We start from the raw sequence: 22,297 nt of genomic DNA, 5'->3' as shown, positions 1-22,297 counted from the left end.
AACAATTTTTCCAGATCGCATGACTATAGCACAAAGCTGCCATACAAACTGAACGATCAAAAACAAGTTATTGTTAGGAAAACTTTTTTAATTGACGAGATATATTGACGAAATTTGTTAGGGATAATTTTACAAGACAACATTAAAATATCTGAACAAATTTTCTAGATCGGATAAATATATCATATAGCTGCCATAGAAAATGAGCGCTCAGAATTAATATCTTGTATCCAAAACTATTTGATTTTATAAGATATCATTACGAAATTCGTCATGAATTATTATCCGAAGCTACGCTCCAATATCTGAAGAAAGTTGCCAGATCGGACAACTATATCATATAGCTGCCATGCAAACTGAACGATCAAAATAAATTTCTTGTATCGAAATTTGTTTAGTAATGAAGGATATTCCAGCGTCGGTGCAACCGAAGTTAACGTTTTCTCTCTTTCTTTATGAATTTGTGTTATCAAGCTTCCATCCATACTTATCCAAACCCAAATCTACCCCTTTTATATTTAATACTGACCTGAAAGTCAGTTAAACCCAACGCATCAAAAAGCATTTAACATCATTTTGAGCCGTTGCAAGCAGTGCCACAAACACACACATAAACATACCGTCAAGCAAGTTGCCGCACATTTCGATAGCCACCCACACATGTGCCGCAATTTTTTCTCACCAACATGTAAGCACTGCCGACAGCAAACAGAGCATGGCCTAAGCGCCTAATACTATGCTAGCTGATATGCTAGGGAAAAAATAACTAGAAAAACAAAAACAATAATAAAAAATTGCTTCATCAAATGTGGCAAATATAAGTGAAAGAAAAAATATGTATGTTTGGAGAAGTTTTTGTAGTTGTAGTTGTAATTGGCCCGCGTCGCTAGACAACTAACAAGGCAAATCGCATCAAATTTCAACCGAGCATACGATAAATGCCTCAAATTGAGTTACACTTTGCAGTTGCTGGACCAGAAGGCACACATGCAGGCGCGCGCTGCATCATGGCAGAGAAACTGCTGTAAAAATAACTACAAACTGTAGCACACACACACACACATACATATTAGTATATTATTCGTAGTTGAGAGTGAAGCAGCGTGGCGACTGCCGTTAGAAAAATCTACGCCAAAGTGAATTGACTCGAACGGGTGGACGGACGGACGACTGTGAGAAAAAAGTAAGGAAAATCTAAAAAGCCAATGATTTGAAGTGAAAAAGCCGCACACATGCAAAAGCAAAAACAACAAAGGCGCACAGAGAAAGTTAGAAAAATAGTAAAGGAGCACTTTTTGAGGGCTAACAACTAGTTAACGTGCCACGAGGCCGTGTGTGTGGTGAGGGCCATGCTGGCAAACGGCTAACTCGCAACCGGCAGCTGGTATCAAAGTGGCATGTGGCAAGCGGCAGGCAATAAGTGTCACCAAAAGGCGCGCACAGCAGCACTCATATGCATATATACACATACATATACACATATATGTATGAATCTTGACAGCATAGACTATGGCAGTGTGGCAAATATCTATGCCTATGTGGCATGTTGCCTCTTCATTTGACTTTTTACAGTTGCTTTCAATTTATTGCTAATTTTTTTCCATGTTGACCAAAATACTGACAAGTTGCTTGTTGTTGGCGGTTGGTGTAGTGAAGGGCTAACTCTAACTGTTTTGCTGCCTGCTCGTCTTTATTTAGTTTTCTTTCACTTTTCGCTAATGTTTGCATTTTTTCGCACACACCCCACTGACCGTTAGCCGACTGAAGGGTGTCGATTGCCTGACAGCGTCAACACTTTGCCAATTTCCTACAGCGAATTTAGTTCTCAGCCTCTCGGATGTAAATTTTTTTTGCCATTTGTACTGGTATACTGTTGCTGCCTCTCACCATGCAACGCTGCGTCAAGCTGTATCATCAATTTCCATTAAACCGTTTGCTTACTTACAGTCTGAGTTGATTACTGGCTGCAACTGTAAGTTATTTAGATTTTTTGTTGTTTTAATATTTTGTTTTTGTATTTTTGTTGTTGTTTTCTTTATTTTTTTATAGCGACTTGAGAAAGCATTGATGAGTTGTTTGTGTTTACACGTGTAAAGTAGACATGCTGTGTTGACACACCCATACATACAAACGAAAATACTTTCATAGAAACACACACACTTGTAAAACCATATATACATACATATGTATATGTATACATATATGCATATAGTCATGTAAAAGTGTGCTGCATACATGTCTCTCAGTAAAAGATCATATTTGCGTAAGCTCTTTGCAACTTCATTGACTTGACGCTTGTATTTAATCTTTGCTCTTGTTGACGATACTTTTTTCTTACCAACTGCTGTTGCTCAACATGACTTTTTTTATTTGTTTTTGATTTTTTAAATCTTTTTTTTAATTTTTATTCCTTTTTTGCATCACTGTTCTGCTCTATAAAGTGTTGTTGAGCTTTCTGTGAATATTGTTGTTGCGCTCTTTGTTAATGTTGTTGTTGATTTTTTTGTTATTATTGTTGTTTTTATTGTCGGCATGTTGTGGCATGTTGCAATCAATACTCTTGTCTGTTTGCCATAATCAATTTAGACGTTTAGGTGTCATTCAATATTCTTTTTCCTTTTACTGCCACTAGAGAAATGTTACTCATACGCCTGGGTGGCTCTTGCTGTTGACATACTCGTTCGTTAAATTTTATTTTTGAATTTTTGCTTGAGGCGCTTTAATATAATTTTTTAATGATTTTTCGAGGTATAAATTATTGATAACAATAAAGCTTAGACCGGATTTTTAAGATTTTGACAAAAAGAACTTCGGGAGCTTTCTAAAAATATTAAATAACAGATTGGATTTGAATTTATATTCTGGCAAAGACTGTCTCATTATAGTAGCAATCTCCAAAACTGTTCGATAAATCGTTTCGTACACTACAACAACAACAACAAATAATGTTAATGATCAATGAAGGGTCTTTTGTGTTCACTTTATTGAGCTGACATTAGGAGCGACCTTCTGGGATGGATTTATTGAGCTGACATAAAATGAAAAAGCTGCTAGGTTAAAATAAAAAAGATGGAGGCTTATATACTCTTTATCTTGCTGTCTGGAGATAGAACAAGTGTCTCTAGAAAATAAGCTCAATCGAAAGTCCGTACAAGGTAGTTAACTTTGAATTATTTAGAGCCCTCCTACATTTCTCTCCACGATATTTGTTACGACGTGTCTGAAGGCAGTCAGTTTCAGCACAAATTGATGTCAGAAAATTTTTCTGTTGCAGTAGCAATTTTAGAAATTTTTCTGTTGCAGAAAGGGGTCAGACTTACAACATAAGCTGTTGTTATCCAAATATTTAGAACATAGCCAAGTTGGGAAATAAAATTGAGACTATATACGTAAGCCAATAACCTGAGGTGACAAATCTCAGTCCAAATCAGAACCGTTAACACATGGATCTGGGTAAAATTCGTTGTCAAAAGCCGGAAAACGGTAAATTTTTCATTGACATTGATTATTTCTTTTATTATTTTTTGTTCCCTTCGAAATTGTCTCAGCCTAAACGTAAGCATAGTTACAATGCAGCTTTACTGCAATAAATCTTTAATCTTTTATGTCATAAAAACGAAGTGTTGCCTACAGTTAGGCGCATTATTTCCCAATTCTAGCGAAGTCGCGCACCCAAAAGAAAACAATTATTACTCATTTTCAGTTAAATTCAATTTAAAATAATGAATTTATTCTTTGAGTGTAAAATTGTGTGAAATCAGCTTGAAAAAATGTTTTCCTAAAAGTAATGCGTAATCATTTAATTACAGCACTCAAGCATTGGTTTTAGCATTTACATAAAAAAAACTTGGTTTTTTGACACAAACGCGATTAGAGAAGGTTTTTTCGCTACATAAAAAATATTTAAAAAAATTCTATTAGCATTAAAAAATTTAAATCGTAAAAAAATTAATTTAATTTAAAAAAAAATTTATTTGAAAAAAGAGAAATAAAAAAATTATGTACAAATGTAAACTGAATATATAAGTAATAGCCTCTGCCTATAAAAAAATAAAAATTAAATATAATTACAATATTTAATTCTGGCGATTTTGGCGTTTTTGATTGTTTTTTATTTTATTTATTTCTTACTCATTTCAGAAAAAAATATTTCTATTATCTGCTCTAAACTGTGCTTCTCTATATTACAAACATTCCACTTCTCAAGCATTGACGTCAAACAAGCGCCACAAACCCACACACCACTTCCATGTCTGCTTATGGCATTTCCATATTTCTTGCGCGCTTTCCGCACAGCACACGCTGTGAAGATCGAATTATTTGCCGCGACACAAGCCTGAGAGCACTCAGCGAGCGCGTTAAATACTCCAAAACTGTCTAACCGGCTGTCAAAGCCCACATGCGGCAACAATGATTTGCATATCATCAGCTGGCATCATTTCAATGGATATTTTCAATTTTTTCTTTACACTTCTAGTTTGCAGAGACTTATGTAAGCATGCATGTGTGTGTGTGTGTCGTACAAAAAATGCCGCTAATGTTGGCACTCAACAATTTATGACAGCATTTAAAATTCTATTAGTGCTGCTATGTACATATGTAAGTGCATACATAGCTGCGGGCTAAATACATAGTTAACTACAACAACAACAACTAGATGCGAAGCAATTACCACGCAACAGAATAAGAAGAAGGAAGGCAAACGCGCTGCTAAACGCATAATAATTGATCAATTTACCAGTTTGCAATGTCAACAGTGGCAGCGACAGCGGCGGCAGGCAAAATGCATATGAAAATAAATAATGGCAAAAACAGGAAACATGTTAACTTCGGCTACACTGAAGCTAAAATACCCCTCACACACGCATTTCTTATACCATAAAAATGTACAGAAAGGTTTTTAACTTAATTTCGATCGTACACTTTGTTTGACAGCTATATGCTATAGTGCTCCGATCTCAACAATTTCTTTGGAGATTATACCGTTACTTTAGATAATAGTTCATGTCAAATTTCGTGACTATATCTCATCAAATAAAATTTTTTTTCATACAAGGACTTGAGTTTGATCGAGCTGTTTGTACGGCAGCTATATGCTATAGGACTCCGATCTGAACATTTTCTTCGAATATTGTAGCATTGGCTTTGATGGTAATCCAAGTCGAAATTCTTGAAGATATCTTGTGAAATAAAAAAGTTTTTCATATAAGGACTTGAGTTCGATTGGTCGGTTTGTATGGCAGCCATATGTTATAGTGATCCGATCTCAGCAAATTGTTCGGAGATGGTAGCATTGGCATAGACAATAGTTTATGTCAAATTTCGTAAATATATCTCATCAAACAAAAAGTTTTTCATATAAGGACTTGAGTGCGATCGATCAGTTTGTATGGCAACCGCACAATATAGTGGTCGAATATCGGCCATTCCGACAAATAAGCAGCTTTTTGAAGTAAAAATGACGTGTGCGAAGCTTCATACGAATAACTCAAAAACTTTGCAAATAAACTTTTTCAAAACCTTCAAGGTATAATAACAAAAACAACCAACGAACCGACAGTGTGAGCTTCTAATAACAATAACAATAAATAACTTCATCATTTCGACGCAATGCAGCAGCCTAATGACATTGAGCCACCGCCACTGCCGCCAAAGCCATAGTGTCAGCAACAACAACAACAGCAGCGGTAAATTATGAAACATTGCAACGCATGCGGCAACACATTTTGCCGCTTAATTTAATTGGCGGAATTCGCCATTGACAAGCGACGTTCGCATGATTTATGCACTCGTGCACTCGCATTTACGCGCCTATAACTGTTAGTGCCGCGGATGTTGTTGTTGTTGGCATTGCTGCTGTTTGCTTTTGCTGCAGTTATGTAGCTACTGTACGCGTCTTGTTGACCTTGTCAACATGTTGCCGCAACATGCGAAATGATTTGCACTCGACTTGGCGTGCCACACACACGCATACACACTCATGCGCTGATGACTTACAGGGACAATTTGTTACTCGGGCCGCTGCTGTTGTTATTATTGTTGTTGGTGCGTACACGTTAAGTTGACAATTGACTGACAAATATGAAAATTGCTCCGCTCAAAATAGCTAACTGAGCACTTAGCCGAGTTGACGTGTCAATAAATGCGGCGGTGGGACGGACGCAATGCGGCATGGCGCTCCTAAACATGGCAAACCGATGCAAATCGAAAAGGGTGAACGCATGCACGATGCGCATTGTTTTCATGAGGCAAATGTGTGTATTTTTGTACAAGTTAAGTGTTTTAGAATTGCCAGTTAATTGAAAAGAATAAATGCTAAGTGATTTTGATATGAAAATGATGGCATAATCGGCGTGATTTTGCAAGTAAATGAATAGTGGCACGTAGTTGGTTGAAAAGCAGACAATATACATATATTAAGTACGGGAGCTATTTTAAGAAAATTCCAGGTGCCCTTTGAAGTACACAGTATTTATTAGGGAATACTTTTTACTCGAGATATTTTATAATCATCGCAGTCATATTGCTATTTTTAAGCGAAATTATTTTTTCTGATATGGCAACCCTACAAAAAATATTTCTAAATTTTTATTCGCATTGTTTATTACCGTTATACGAAAATGTTTGCAACTTCAACCAGTATTAAAACTCTCGAATAGATGGCAACTCTATTAAAAATAAACGATTTTTAAATCGAAAAATGATATTTTTCTTATACCATACTCTGCTATTTGAAGTGCACCTATAATATTATAATAATAAATTACAAATTATTATAAATACACATATATCAAACTAACGAAATTCGTTTAATACGTATATCATTTGCACATGGAAAATTTTAAACGATTTGTTTTGGCTGATTTGGCAACTCTACTCAACAATATTTCGAAATCGAAACATCTTCCGTTTATTAACGATATGTGCACATTTTTATTACTTAAACGTGCATTGAAATACCCAATAGGTGGCAACTTTATTAAAATTTATTAAAAAAATATATTATGGCAACCTTATCCAATTTTTTTTTTTTAAATTTTGTAGAAAAGCTACAACCAAATAGTGTATTTAAATAATATTTATTTTTCTTAAAAATTAAATTAAATTAAAAATTCTATTAATAACAAAATGTTACAAATGTTTATAAAAAACAAGTAAGGAAGGGCTAAGTTCGGGTGTCACCGAACATTTTATACTCGCGCATGATAAAGTGATAATCGAGATTTCATTATCCGTCATTTACATATTTTTTATTTTGCTGTAAAATTAATTAGATTAGTTGTTCGTGAGGTATGGTTTTTGGTCCATAAGTGGGCGACGCCACGCCCATTTTCAATTAAAAAAAAAGCCTGGGTGCAGCTTCCTTCTGCCATTTCTTCCGTAAAATTTAGTGTTTCTGACGTTTTTTGTTAGACGGTTAACGCACTTTCAGTGATTTTCAACATAACCTTTGTATGGGAGGTGGGCGTGATTATTATCCGATTTCTTCCATTTTTGAACTGTATATGGAAATGCCTGAAGAAAACGACTCTGTAGAGTTTGGTTGACATAGCTATAGTAGTTTCCGAGATATGTTCAAAAAGCTAAGTAGGGGGCGGGGCCACGCCCATTTTTCCAAAAAAATTACGTCCAAATATGCCCCTCCCTAATGCGATCCTTCGTGCCAAATTTCACTTTAATATCTTTATTTATGGCTTAGTTATGACACTTTATAGGTTTTCGGTTTTCGCCATTTTGTGGGCGTGGCAGTGCGCCGATTTTGCCCATCTTCGAACTTAACCTTCTTTTGGAGCCAAGATACACGTATTTCATCATGATATCTCAATTGTTACTCAAGTTACAGCTTGCACGGACGGACGGACGGACAGACAGACATCCGAATTTCAACGCTACTCGTCACCCTGATCACTTTGGTATATATAACCCTATATCTGACTCTTTTAGTTTTAGGACTTACAAACAACTGTTATGTGAACAAATCTATAATACTCTCCTTAGCAACTTTATTGCGAGAGTAAAATTATATGAATTTTATCTATTGCAAAGAAAATCGTTTAAATTTCCATTTTCAGTTATGTTGGCAACTCTACGTTAAAATATTATTAATTGCAAGGCTTTTAAGTGTTATGCAAAATATCGCCGAATTTAGTGTATTTATTTACTTTATTAACATTTGCTTTTCGAGCTATTTGGCAACCCTAATTTTATACTAATCTAAAACATCTTTTAATTCTGAAAATTAGCAATGGTTTTCTTAATAATTAATAACTTGTTTTTCATAAATGTTTGCGAAAAAATTTCCGAAGAAATCTCATGGATAACATTTCTAAATTATAATAAAATATTGTTTAAAATTATTAAAAAAAATATTAAATTAAAAAAAAAAAATCAAATTTTAAAATTTTTTTTTAAAAGTACACAAAAAGTATTAAAATAATTTTACGATAATCTTCAAATTTTAAAATAATTTTTTTTTTTATTTTAAAATTAAATTTTTTAATTTTTTTTACAAATTTAAAAAAATGTAAGTTTCAAAATTTAAAATAAAATTTTAAGTTTTTTTTTAATTTTATTTTTTTTTTAACAGAAAAATTAAATTTTTAATTTTAAAACTAATTGTTTTTAAACACAAAATTGAAAAAAATGTAAATTTTAAAATTGATAAAATTTATTTTTCTGTTTAAAAATTAAAATAAATTTAAAAAATTTAATTTTGAAAATTAAATTTAAAATTTTATTTTAATTTTTTTAAATTTTATATTTTATTATACCCTGAACAGGGTATATTAAGTTTGTAACACCCAGAAGGCCCAGAAGGAATCGTCGGAGACCCAATAAAGTATATATATAAATGATCAGTATGTCGAGCTGAGTCGATTTAGCCATGTCCGTCTGTCTGTCTGTCCGTCTGTCCGTCTGTCTGTATATATACGAACTAGTCTCTCAGTTTTTATGATATCTTTTTGAAATTTTGCAAACGTCATTTTCTCTTCAAGAAGCTGCTCATTTGTCGGAACGGCCGATATCGGGCCACTATAACATATAGCTGCCATACAAACTGAACGATCGGAATCAAATGGTTGTATGGAAAACTTTCACATTTGACAAGATATATTCACGAAATTTGGTATATGTTATTTTCTAAGGCAACAATGTAATGTCTAAAAAACTTGTTTAGAACGGATTACTGTAGCATATAGCTTCCATACAAACTGAACACATAGTTACTAACAGAAATGCACCTGTGAAGGGTATTTAGCTTCGGTGCAACCGAAGTTAACGTTTTTTCTTGTTAGTTATTATTTTTATAAACTTATCTTCCAAAAAATTTAACGCTGATATGGATCACTAATGAGAAATTATTGCTCCAAAGATATCGTAGACTAATAGTACATACATATACATACATATGTGTAGCTAGTAATTTGTACTCACCTTATGGGCTTTGATGAGGGCGCCCTCTGAACAAGCTAATGTGACGTCCACCAGACTCTCGTCCTGTAGTAATTGACTAAACACCCCTAACAGGTTGGATTGATGATTGTTCCACCTCAAGCAGTAGTGCTCACTGCCCATGTCGGTGACAGCTTACGCTGCTGTAATTACAAAACACAAACAAACAAATATATTATACAATATATAAAAAAAGGCAACAATAAGAAAAACAATAAAAACATTAAAGTAAAAACATTTATCAAGAATTTAATCGTAATGTAAATAAGATTACATGAATGAAGACAAAGGAATTTAGTTATGCAAATTGCTGAAAGAAACGCACACATACATACATATGCGTAGTTGCAACCTTAATTACCGCATGCAACAAGTGTGCAACAAGCCCTTCCTTTCAACCACTTGTAATTTAGTAATTTCCGCGCTATGCGGAAGCTCCCCGCACTTGCTGGCTCTTGTGCGCGTTTTTGTTGTAAAGCAGCCAGTAAATAAAAGAAATATTGTTGTTGTTTTTTCCAGAATGAGAATGAAATGCGTATTTCAATGCTGCAAGTGTGAATGACTGTTGGCGCGGCCGCATGCGGATCGAATCGACGGGTGGAAATTATTGGCGCGCATGCGTGTTTACAAAAGAGTACGAGGCAACATACATTACACATATATACATACATACATATGTCTGTCTCTATCTACATAAAAATATTTCTATGTAAACACATTTGTTTGCCGTTGCGCTTTTATGTTGCAATTGCGCGTGAGCGTAGACTCGACGACTGCGCATGCGTGCGTGTGTGCGTGCGTGATCGCCGGGCGGTCGTTGCAGCGAGCGAGTGCATATTTGCACAAAACACGTGATTAATCATACTTATGGAGATGCGGATATGCATGGGAGGCTTAAGCGCTACGAAACCGGCATCTACTTTAATGCGCATGCGCTCACAACTACACACACACCTGCACATATGTACATACGTAGATGCGTTGGTTGCATGAATGCGTGCACTGCGTGTTAATTAAACAAAATAGAAGGCAGGAAAATGTGTGCTGTTCGCAATTGCGGCGTTGTTAAATTAATGGTCTGTGGTGAGGAAGTGCAAACGGTTGTTTTATTTATATTAGCAATAATTTTATGTTTATGCAACGGAATTTTTCTTTGTTAGAAATGTGAAAAATGAGTTAAGAACTCTATTAGTATGGAAAATACAGTTGAATCGTCGGCGTAAAAAGTGGAAAAAGAAATAATTGAGGCATTTTATATATCCAAGAAAATTATTTCTGAACTGAAAAGTAAATATTCGCTAATAAAAATGACTAGAAATGCATATAAGTAAGTATGTAAGTAAAGCGTCAGTTGCAAAAAAAAAATATATTTAATCTGATCAAATTTGACCCGGACTGGTACCTTTAAACTGTGCGAAAAAACCGGTTTGTTAAAATGTTTTCCCTGAGCTGTTGTAACCTTTCATTCGTGTTAAATTTAATCTTGAAAACAACTGAACAACGAGTTATGTTTGATGATGTGTCTCTCATGGAATCACGCACACAGATTCGTTGAAAATGTTAGAGAAGCGTTTTGTGGATTTGTCAAAGTCAAGTCAAAGAAAATTTGCCTCTTGTCAGTCAACTATCCACCACTGCTAAAGAAACATCAGAAAGTTAAGGATACAGTGCTTGAAAATCTTCGTGTTGGCAACTGAGACCTAGCAGAGGATCTTATTTCTTATGAATCACACATTTTGGTTAATGTTTTTGATATGAAGCTAGACTCATATCAGACAAACTTTTGCAAAAGCCATATCGAGTAGAGGCCACAAAATATATGCTTGACAACGCAACTGTCGAACCTACATTCATCAATCGTCACATTTCTGGTGACGCCACGTGAGTTGATGAATGAGACGTCGAAACTATCCAACATTCTCGGAAGTAAAAATGACCCGTAACCGAAAAAAATCGCTGAAGGCACTGCAGGCCTTCCCAGTCGAGGCTTATGTATAACAAATGTTTGAAAAATTGCACTAAACGTTGGTCTGCTTGTAAACGTAAGAGCTGAGGAGAGTATATTGTAGACATTCATAAAGAAAGTGATAGTCAGGGTCAAATCTGATCAGAGTGTACATAAGAGTTAACATACATTTTGTGTTTTCATTTTAAGTTAAAAATAATCGAGTTCTGCTCCGTTTGCGATATAGAAATTAAAACCTAATGAATATATCATTTCAATGGACTTAAATATGCTCAATGGGCTTATCAGATATAAATCAAAATTGTATCTCATAGATTGCTTAAACAAATAATTTTGATTTGACCACTTTATACCCGGTATAGATATTAAATATCGATATAAAAATATGAGCAGATATAATTCACAACTGTATCTCATAAATCATTTAAAAACACATTTCAATTTGTGTACTTCGTACCTACCCGGTAACCATCTTGGCACCAAAAAAAAAGCTATATATAAATACAGTCAGATATGAAGACTGAATTCCGTATGTAGAACGTTTAAAAGGATCATTTCAATGTGGGTAACCGGTAACCGTTTAGGTAAAAGTATGAAAAATATACAAATAGGGGCAGTTATAACTCACACTGAACCTTATTGACCAATTAAAAAAATAGTTTCGAATTAAGTACTGAGTAACCGGTAACCACATAGTGACTAAATGTCGATAATATACAAATACGGTTACGTATATCTCAAAACTCAAGCCCACAGATCTAAAAAAAAATTATTTTAATTCGAGTACTTAGTACCCGGTAACCATGTAGGTACTAAATATTGATTAAACACATACTTGTACATATTCACCTATTCATAACTCACAACTGAACCATAGATCGTTTAAGAAAAATATTTCGAAATTAGTACTTAGTACTCGGTAACCATGTAGGTCAATAATACAATTTTAAAGCAATCGACACTCGTTCGATATGGATAGGGAGTACCATCTTTAGTTGGCTTGAACTTTCAACAACGGCTAACTGTTCATGACACTATAAGCAGTAAGTCGAAAGTCCTCGAAACACTTTTTGAGATGACCGTTTTTCAGCGAATTTCGTTTTATCTCTTCGATGGACTGAAATCACGTTCGATTCTAATGATTGTTGACTTATTTGTGTGTCAAATTCATAAGCCTATGTCTCATAAGCAGTTATAACAATAGCCATGAATGTGGGATCGGAATTCGCTCGATCAAGCTTGTCCAAAGAGACCTATATATGGTACTCTTTTTGAAAAAAAAAAATATAATCCGCTTTATGCAAATCCAAAATATCCACCAAAATCGTTCGAACAGTCTGGCGAGACATGTCAGGCAAGTACTAGAGAGATCTCTCTTGCCATCTCTCTAACAAGTGCCTGACGATTTTCCAACGATTTCGATAGTCCAAGCTGTAAGATGAAATCCCGAATGAATCTATAACATAAAATATACATATACTACTATATATGGGCACATGTACATATGTGTACCTACTATAGTATAGAGAGGCTAACTTATCTCAACACTCACGATCGCAAGGCGACTGCAACTGGCAAGCGTGAAATTGGTTTGCATTTGTTAAACAAAAAGGGTTGGAAATCAAATGCAACAAAAACAAAACCGGTACAAACAAAGTAAGAAAAAAACACGCATTTAATTACTTCGCCCACAAATTAAAGAGCAATTCATCACTTATGCAATGCATGAGCAAATACACGTGCAAAACAACACGCACTCACATACAGGGCTGCATTTGATTGAGCTGATATCCGCGAATACGCACGCATGCGCTGTGACCGACCGACGCATGCGACTTGTCGACCACCTTCGGTAGCAACGTGTCGACTTGGTAATTAAACGTGTTCGTTGCATGTGGTAACAACAAGAATTACAGCAAAATCAAATTGCAAGTGCTACTAACAAAAGTCGTTTTTTATGCATTACAATAACAACTAAGAAATTACAACTAGAAAATTACAAACAAAATAAAATTACAATATTCTTCAGGTGGCTTGGTTCATTTTTTGTTTTTAAATAATTGCTTATGGATTCATTGTAGTTATGCGTGTCGTTACTTTGTTAAGTTCTGTGTAATGAGAAATGTATAGGGTGTTCTTTTAGAACTAAACTTTTATAGAATAATAGTTGTCATGTAAGTTGTTAAACAAGTTGTCAAAGGACAAATAAGTTGTCAAACTAGTTGTCAGATACAATATTGGCTTAACGACTATGTAAGTAAGAATATTATAAATGTATAAGTTGTTTTTTAGCAGTATAAACTTTTATAGAATAATAGTTGTCATATCGGTTGTTAAAGAAGTTGTCAAACCAGTTGTCAAATCATTTTCAGCGATGAGACACAGTGTTGACTTAACGGCTATGTACGTGAGAATATTACCGTAATTTTGTTTCGAACAATATTGAAGATGTTCTCACAGCTTTCTTGACCGATTAATATAGAATTTTGAATTTGATCATTTGGTCACATAAGTCATGTATTTTGACTAAGTTGTCTTGCATTTTGTGAAGGTAAAGTCAATGATGTATGCTCATAAAGCAGCTTCCAACGGAAACCGATATGCTTCGCGCATAGATCAGGAAAATATCCGGTCGGAAGTTGAACCAATATGGTTTTCCTTTTACTTACCCATCAAGATGTGAATAAGTAGCTACTAGTGCAGGAACCACTATAAGTGGACTACTTCAATCATTTGCGGTAACTTGTGTCGGTAACGTTAGATCAACGGATGTTTCGAAGGCTCTGTTGATTGAAAAGCTAGTCAGATTGAATTAAGCTTCAACTCTCTTCCATTTTTTTTATGCAGTATTTCACAGACTTCCGCCAGCTCAGTTCTAAGGAACCACTGAAGCTCTTGACATTATATTGAGTAGCTTAAATATGTATATGTATATTCATGTTAAAATTTTCAAAGCCGATGTGATGCATATAATCTTGTGAACTGAAAAATTTAGAACTGAGGTCAAAAACTAAAAAGAATGTAAACTTCGCCTGCAACGAACCTAAAACAACCTTCACAGACTCAAGTTTTAATACTAGAACTTCGATCAGCCAATTTTGTAGATACATTTATCCGATCGGAACAGTTTTTTCGGAGGTTGTACCGACGCCTTGGGTAATAACTCATGGCGAACTTAGGGAAGTTCAATGAAAAAGCTTTTCATACAAGAACTTGATAACGATAGTTTAGTTTGACAGCTACATGATGTAGTGATCCGAAATTGGCGGTAGCGACAAATCAGCAATTTCCTGAGGAGAAACAGAAACGAGAGGACGTGTGGTAATTTTCAGATCCTTATCTCAAAAGCTTTTTGACTGATTCGTATTTATACCGACGGATAGACAGACGGGCGGAGGAATCGACTCAGCTCGTCACGCTGATCATTTATATTTATAAATTTTATAGGGCCTCCGACGTTGCCTTTAGGATATTTTAAACTACGTGGTAAGCTTAATATATCCTTCAGGGTATAAAAATGTACCTCCTCTAACTCAGCCTCATAAGTTTCATAGTTCCATAGTTTCCTGACAACTTACACACAGTTTGTCTCAACATTTCTCCCGCACACAAGCATTATATCCACCAACTTTTACACCACGTACGTGGACAGTTAACTCGCAAAAGTTTGAAAAGACATTCCAAGGCTTCTGAGATCTCCTACCGGCCATGCCATGCCGCGCGCTCAACTCACGTACTGCGCCGCACTGTGTCTTGAGCACATTCTTTGCATACAAAAGCGCTGCTGACATGCATTTCTTCTTGCAATTTGCGCGCACAAACATGCGACTGCCGTAACGTGCCACACGCACACACACAAACACTCGCATTTCCATGCAAGAGTAGCTCCGAGGCCACCACCAGCGCGCTCGCCGGCGCACAGTACACTTGTGGCACAAATGCGTGGATGCGCGTTTAGCTCATTTTTTCATGTCTGCTTTCAACTTTTGACCTCGCACCTCTTTGACCGATTTTAATTTGTTGGTTGTACGTTTAATTGACGAGGTTTTTTCTCCTGCTTTTTTCGCTGGCTTGAGGCAAACGCAACTGCGGGTTAATGCCATTGCACGCTGCCATGCCGCTGGTGGATGTAGCAATCATTGTTGTGGCGAGGTTGTTGCATTAATTGCTGGATTATTAAAATTTGCGTAATAAAAAGGTGCGTTTTCGTTTTCCGCGCCACCAGCGGCGAAAACACAATTGTTGCCACGGCAGTTGCTGTTGTTGCTGTTCATTTCAACAATGACAATTGCAACCGCTAAACCACAGCTAGGCCTACAGCGCAACAGCTAGACAGCGGCAGTCGCTAATTCCATTTGCATTCAATTATTTGTGGCAAGGCAAAGCGCAGCGCGGCGCGATGCGGTGTGCGCGCAAAAAGGCCTCCAAGCGCTGCCTGCCACGCTAAGCGCGCGCGCACTCACAGACAGACAGCGCAAATGCACCGCCAATCGCAATTGAGTAATTATTATTGCTGTTGACATACTTTGTTGGACATGCAACGTAACATTGTCAACAGCAATTTGCATTCGCGCGGTGCGCGCTGTGACGTCGCCATGACGCTATGTTGCAGTGCGCTGCAAACACCGCCAATCAAATGTGAACGCACTTTTTGTGCAGCGCTGTGTGCGGCGTTTGGTGGCGCTGCCGCCAACAATTGGCGCGCATTAATCAAGCGCCTGTTGGCCGCTGCACTTGTTAGTGACGGCCGCGTCGCCGCTGCCGGCAAGTGATCGCGCCGGTGATTATAGTAATTTAGGCATTAATCTCTCACATTTAGTTGCATTCATTTTGCCCAATTTGCCAATTAACGCATTCGCATGCGCTGCGGCATGCCGGGGGCGATAACGGCGCCGCCTCGCGTTAGATGCAGGCCTGAGAAAATTGTCCAGGTTGCACGCATAATTCACACATGCCACATATGGTCGATCGGCGTGTTTGTTTTTTGCAGTTGTGCTTGCAACTTTGTGCTGGGAAATTTTTACAAATATGCTGTGTATTTATTTCAATCAAATTAATATGATTTAATAGAAAACTCGTTAAAAAATATTTGCAATAGAGCGCTGAGTACACTGCGCGGCAACTGTTGGTTAACAGGGAGGCCAAATTGAGATAAGCTTTCTTGTATTCCAAGATGTAATCAACCAGATAGGTTAGCTTAATTAATCTGGTAGGCCAATAAGCCACTTTTGGTTCTTTGTGTTATCGGATGGAGTTCAGTAGGTAGTCATTGAAGCGAATTTTAACATTCTCTGTGGTCTCACCTCGATACCTTCTCTAGTATCTCATACCGTGGGGAATCAAATGCTTACAACGTAGCCTTGCTATGGCGGGCCAAGTGCACAAGAGATGTTCCATTGTTTTTCTGGTGCCCTACTCTAGACATCGTGCAGTCCTCTCGATCTGAAAGCCCGATCCCGCGGGCGTATGTCGCCACCAGACAGTGACTAGTTAGTATTCCCATCATGTTTCTACAGTCTCTTCTATCGAATGCCAATAGGAATCAACCAGATAAAGGAAATAAACGATGCTTTTTAGTCGTTTTGAAAGATATGACCACTGCGTGTTTAATTTTCAAATAATTTTACTTTTCCAGAATGAACACCAAAATATTTATAAACCATAATTATGTCTATATTTCTATCAACCCTTCTCAAACGCCGGCTTAAAAATTAAGAAAGCTGTAGCGCCGTATTCGAAATCTCCTTTCGGCGATATAAACCCATTTGAATCGTTGAGTAACAACTTCTGTCGTATTTTTTTTTCGTTGATAGTCAGTAAATTCCGCGAAGTTTAAGATTGGTGTATGCAAAGTTCTCGATCTTCGCAACCCTTAAATTGGTCTCTCTTTAACAAATAGTATCTAGGACGGCTTTTCGAAAACAAAACATTCAAATAAAATCGAAAATGAAAAGTTTCAATAAGCTCTGGCTGGTTCGAAAAGGAAACTTCGAATCTCATTAAATTCGAAAGAGATCAGGAGAGAGTATGCAGTGACTGCTGCCAACGTAATCCCTAAAATCAATTTAAGGCATGATACACTTTTTCTCAGTTAAGATATTATGTTTTCCAACAATCAGGACTCCTATCTTTTGGTGGGGCTTTCAAGAGAGAGAGAGAGAGACAAAGATATGAAGAGAAAGAGAAAAAGAAATAGGAGAAAGATAGAGATGGAAATAGAAGTAGAAAAAAAAGAGATAAAGAGATAAATAGAGATAGAGATAGAAAGAGAGAGTGAGAATATAAAAAAAAAGTTTAACATGTCTCAAAATGTATTAAGAAATGAAGTTGATGAACAACATAGAGGTGAACTACGAGCGTCATATTTAAATTACTGCTCTCTCTTCAATATTTCTCAACAACAAATTGGACCTATACAAAACTTTTCAATATAAAGGATGATCCATTTCGAAGTTCCCTACTTTTTTAAAGAAAAAAAACACAGAAACTTCAAATTTAAGGGAGAAGGTTGACGTGGCAACTCTTAAATATGTTCAGGCTGGTCCTCGTCCTAAATGCGGCAATTTTGTTTGTTTACATACCCATTGAGCCAAAAATGAATCTCAGCGCTGAACACAATTTGGCTCGAAAACGTCAGATCTTCTTGGAACTTTTCAAGAGCCCATAAAGCTAAGCGAAGTCACTTGGAAATGTGATACGACTCACACGTGATCTGTCAAAAAAAGGCTATTGAAAAAAGCACCTCTACTAGGATCACCCATTACAATTTCTACTCTGTGGTCGCTCAGTGTATTGCACATTACCATAACATATAATTTTCATAATTTTTCTATCAAAATCCAATGTGAAGACAGGTGAAAAATTAAGCTCAGCCAGCGGTCCATAATTATCGGTGAAATATGAGTTCCATGTAAATCAATTATTCAATTTTTGTTGCGTGTAGAATACAGTTAATTGTCGGTTGAGGCTGAAATTTCATGTCTATGAGTATATAAATGCCTGCAGCTATGAAATTTTGTGCAAAAGAATAAAAAAAGTTATTAAAATAAATGCGCTTGAAGTCGGATTTCGTTAGCGTTTTGTGCGAAAATGTTTGGGAAACTGAAACCTGTCACTAAACTTGTCATAAACATGTCAAGAGAAAATGGCGAAAAGCGATTAAGTGAAATGATTTCCGACAAATCGCAGTTGCTTGTAATTGAGAAGCAATTAAGTGATCGGAAAAAATGAATTGAAATGTAAACAAAGTAAATGTGATGGAAATTTGCGGGAAAATTGAGATATGTGCAATAAAATCTCACAGAAATCACAAGTGAAGTCATTAATTGATTGTTGATTGGATTATCATACTTATATCAGTGGGGATTTAAAATTATTTGAAATAAAAAAAATTCAACAGCTGGCTTACAAGTTAGGGCAGCAACAAGCGCACTGGGCGCTTCACTTAGGTGGGAGAGATTAAGAGTTAATGACTTATCTGATGTAGTGATTACTTTACTGGTTTAGTATAGTATATATATTCGTAAAGAAAATATCTTCACGAATATATAAGTACATATACGCATATACAAATATATTAAGCCACAAATTGAGGCTCTCTACCTTCTCTAAACACCTGTGTGTTTGCTTGTTACTGCAACTGCACATTCCACAAACGATTAGCGCACGCATAATAATTTACAAACACATACACAAACAATAAAAATAGTTAACAGCTTATTGTGGCAGCCACAACGCATTACTGTGGCATTTAGCGTTAAAAGTGGCATGCAACACAGCTCTAAAACCATACTACATACAGATAAGGCAAAGGCAAGTGAAAGGAAGGTAAACTTTGCCAGACACGCAGCGCAGCTGGGCTGCACAAAACTGCAGCTTGTGGTATTTTCGATGATATCATCAGGCGCTGTGTGTTGCAAGAATGCTAATTCATGAAACAAGCGTGGGATACTAATTTTCGTTAATTAACGCATGCGTGAATGCGTTTTGCAGTGTTGCAAATAATTTTTTACATAAAAAGGAAACTAACTGCAAAAATATGTAATAATTTAGTGGGACACTGGGGAGGTGTAGCGAGTGCCAGTAAAAATCTTTTTTTTTATTTTATAATTTTTTTTTCATTTAATTTTCCTACTATGTATTTTATGAAATTTTTAAATTTTGATATTTTTTACTCAAAAAAAAATTATCTTAGGCATTATTTTAATTCAAAGTTACCTTTCAAAAATGATGACCGTAGTAAAACGCAGTTTGAAGGGTTCAAAATATATAAAACGTCGGCGTCATTAAATAACACAGCTGGTATTTAGGACTCACCTGCAAAAGAAAATAAGAAATATACAATTAGTTACTAAAAATTGGTAATTTAGCTTTAAATTATTTTTGCAAGTTTTAACCGTGTGTAATACATATTTTAATTAAATACACAAATTCATAAAAAAAGAAATTAAAAATTGAGTTGGCAACCGTATAAGTACTTAAATCCAACAAAATGACGAATATTTCTTGCATGTGTTGCCTAAATTAAAATAATTATTTTTTCAAAAAGGTGGCAACACCATGACTACTTTAAAAAATATTTTACATGTAACTCATTTCAAACCGTCTGTTTTCCGTAGCATAAAAGTCTGTATCGTTTATATTAAGTATAAAATTTATTAAAAAAATTTGGGGTGGCAACCCTAAATCTGATTTTCTTATCGCAATAGGTACTTAAAGCCATGTCTAAAAAACAAACCAAAATTATGAATATTTCTTGCATATTACATTAAAATTGTTATTGCGTAAAGGTGGCAACACCATAAGTACAGGTTCAAAGCGACTTGGGTACCAATATTTGACTTTTTCATTTAATTCGGAAAATGTATGACTTAAATAAATTTAACTTATACATTAGTTACTTATCAACTCTATTCCAATTTATTTCGAGATTAAATGATCATAGCTTAGTGTGGCAAACCATAAAAAACTCTGAGTTGGACGGAATACAAAATTTCTGTTTTAAATTATACAAAATAAGACTATTTAGTGTTATACGAACTAAGCAAAATATAAATTAATAACTTTTAAAATTTCGTTTGGTGGCAACTCTAAAAAATCGAAGTATGATTAAATAATAATTTGCTTCATAATCCTTTTAGTGGCTAATTACAAAAAAAAAAATTAATTAATTAATTAAGTGGTAACTCTCTAATCAAGTTAATTAATTATTATTTTCTATTTAAAACTAATTCCAAATTAACCAATTTTTTTATTGATATTTATCTGCCAAATAAGTCGTAACTCTCTATGTGAACTCTTTTAGACAGTTTCAATTATATTGCATTTATTTTGTCAAAACAAGTTGTAATATTTTTTAAAATACATAATTAAAAAATTAAAATTTTCTTTTATTAAAAAAATAGGTGGCAACATTATTTGCAAATTTTTTTCAATATTCAACCTCTGCCACTTTTTCTTTTTTAAAAACACAAAATAATAAAATCCTTGAAAAATAAAATTAAATAATTAAAAATAGGTGGCAACATCATTTGCAACTTTTTTATATGAATTTTTTTTTGTATAAAAATATAGATTAATCAAATTTTTTCTGTACAAAAAATCTGGAAGTTAAAAAAAGTTGGCAACATTATTTACAATTTTCTTGCCTACTGTGTTACCAATGTGACCTTTTTTTTCTTAAAAATATGTTTTTTGTGTTTAAAAATTTTTTTCTGAACTTTACTTAAAAATGTGATATTTGAATACATGTACGTATGTATATGTCAGTATGTATATACATACATACATATGTACATACATACAACGTTCCTTTTAAAAAATTTCCCTACCATAGAAAACTACGTGATTGCGCCACATAAGCCCCAAAGTGGCCGAGCTACCCAGCACTGCAAATATTTTTCCCGCACTTACTATTCAATTACTTGGCTTTTACATCTCACATTTTTTTTATTGTTGCATGTAACTTTTTTTGTTGCACATGCATTCCCTCGCATGCAAATTCAATTAATTTTTGCCTTTAGTGTGAATTTCGGTGCTAAAAAGTGTTGCCTTCGGAATTCTTTTTTTGCTGCGTTGTAATTCAATTTACAATTGCTTTTCAATTGCTGTGCCGGTAAACGTTATTGCTATTGTTGTTGCTTATTGCGTGCAGTAAATTGCTGCAGCAACAGTAATGGCAAGCGTAAAAAGCGATTGCTAAACACTTAACAGTTAAGTAGTAAGTAGCAGGCGAGCAATTTCATATATTTCATGTTGTTGCTGTTGTTGGTTGCGCGCGTGTGTACCATAACTGTGCAAAACGTTCGCTTGTGGAATTGTGAAATTTTATAGCCACAATTGTCAGCAATAAAACGCCAGCGTGCGATCGCCAGCCAGCGTCACAGCGCGCTGTCGGTGACCTTGCAACCTGCAACTTGCAACTGCGGCGCTCACATTTCGCACTTCGCCGCCAGCGAACGCGATCGCAATCGCACGCAGTTTATCAATGGCGCAACGAATAGGCGCGATAACGCGATTACGATCTCTAAATAATCGCACGATCGCCTAACATTTGCACTGGGAATTGGGAATTGGCGCGATCTGTGGCACAATGAGACGATTTGCCGAAAGTGTTCCGCATGTTGGCGCATATTTTGCTTTTTCATAAAAAGTAAAAATCAGAAAAATTGCATATATTTCGGTTGCGACTCATGTGTTGTTGTTATTTTGACTGTTGTTGTTGCTGCGTGTTGTTTTTTCCTTCTAACGCACAAATTGAATTTTTATTATTATCTGCATGCAACAATTGCATGTAATTTACTTTACGATCAAGCGGCCATACAAGAAGCGAAACTGGTAGTTGGTTGTATTGATAGTGAGCCGTTACGGCTGCAACGG

At 35.5% G+C, this 22,297-nt stretch overlaps 1 protein-coding gene across 3 annotated transcripts in view; it reads right to left on the bottom strand.

Annotated features, from left to right (window-relative positions):
- LOC120775337 (platelet binding protein GspB) overlaps positions 1-22,297 on the bottom strand; it is a 376,877-nt gene that overhangs the window by 121,723 nt on the left and 232,857 nt on the right. For 2 of the 3 annotated variants that reach the window (XM_040105481.1, XM_040105480.1), the window contains exons 2-3: positions 19,637-19,735; positions 9,436-9,596 (exon numbers count right to left, since the gene is read on the bottom strand). In XM_040105481.1, the coding sequence (XP_039961415.1) occupies positions 9,436-9,576 (141 nt within the window). In that variant the 5' untranslated portion in view covers positions 9,577-9,596; positions 19,637-19,735. The remainder of the gene's footprint in view (positions 1-9,435; positions 9,597-19,636; positions 19,736-22,297) is intronic. The other variant, XM_040105482.1, reaches the window with a different exon arrangement.

This window comes from Bactrocera tryoni, chromosome 4, assembly GCF_016617805.1.
Source record: "Bactrocera tryoni isolate S06 chromosome 4, CSIRO_BtryS06_freeze2, whole genome shotgun sequence".
NCBI classification, from domain to species: Eukaryota; Metazoa; Arthropoda; class Insecta; order Diptera; family Tephritidae; genus Bactrocera; species Bactrocera tryoni.
The sequence above is the reverse complement of the archived record's forward strand: the minus strand, read 5'-3'. Positions and strand labels throughout refer to the sequence as shown.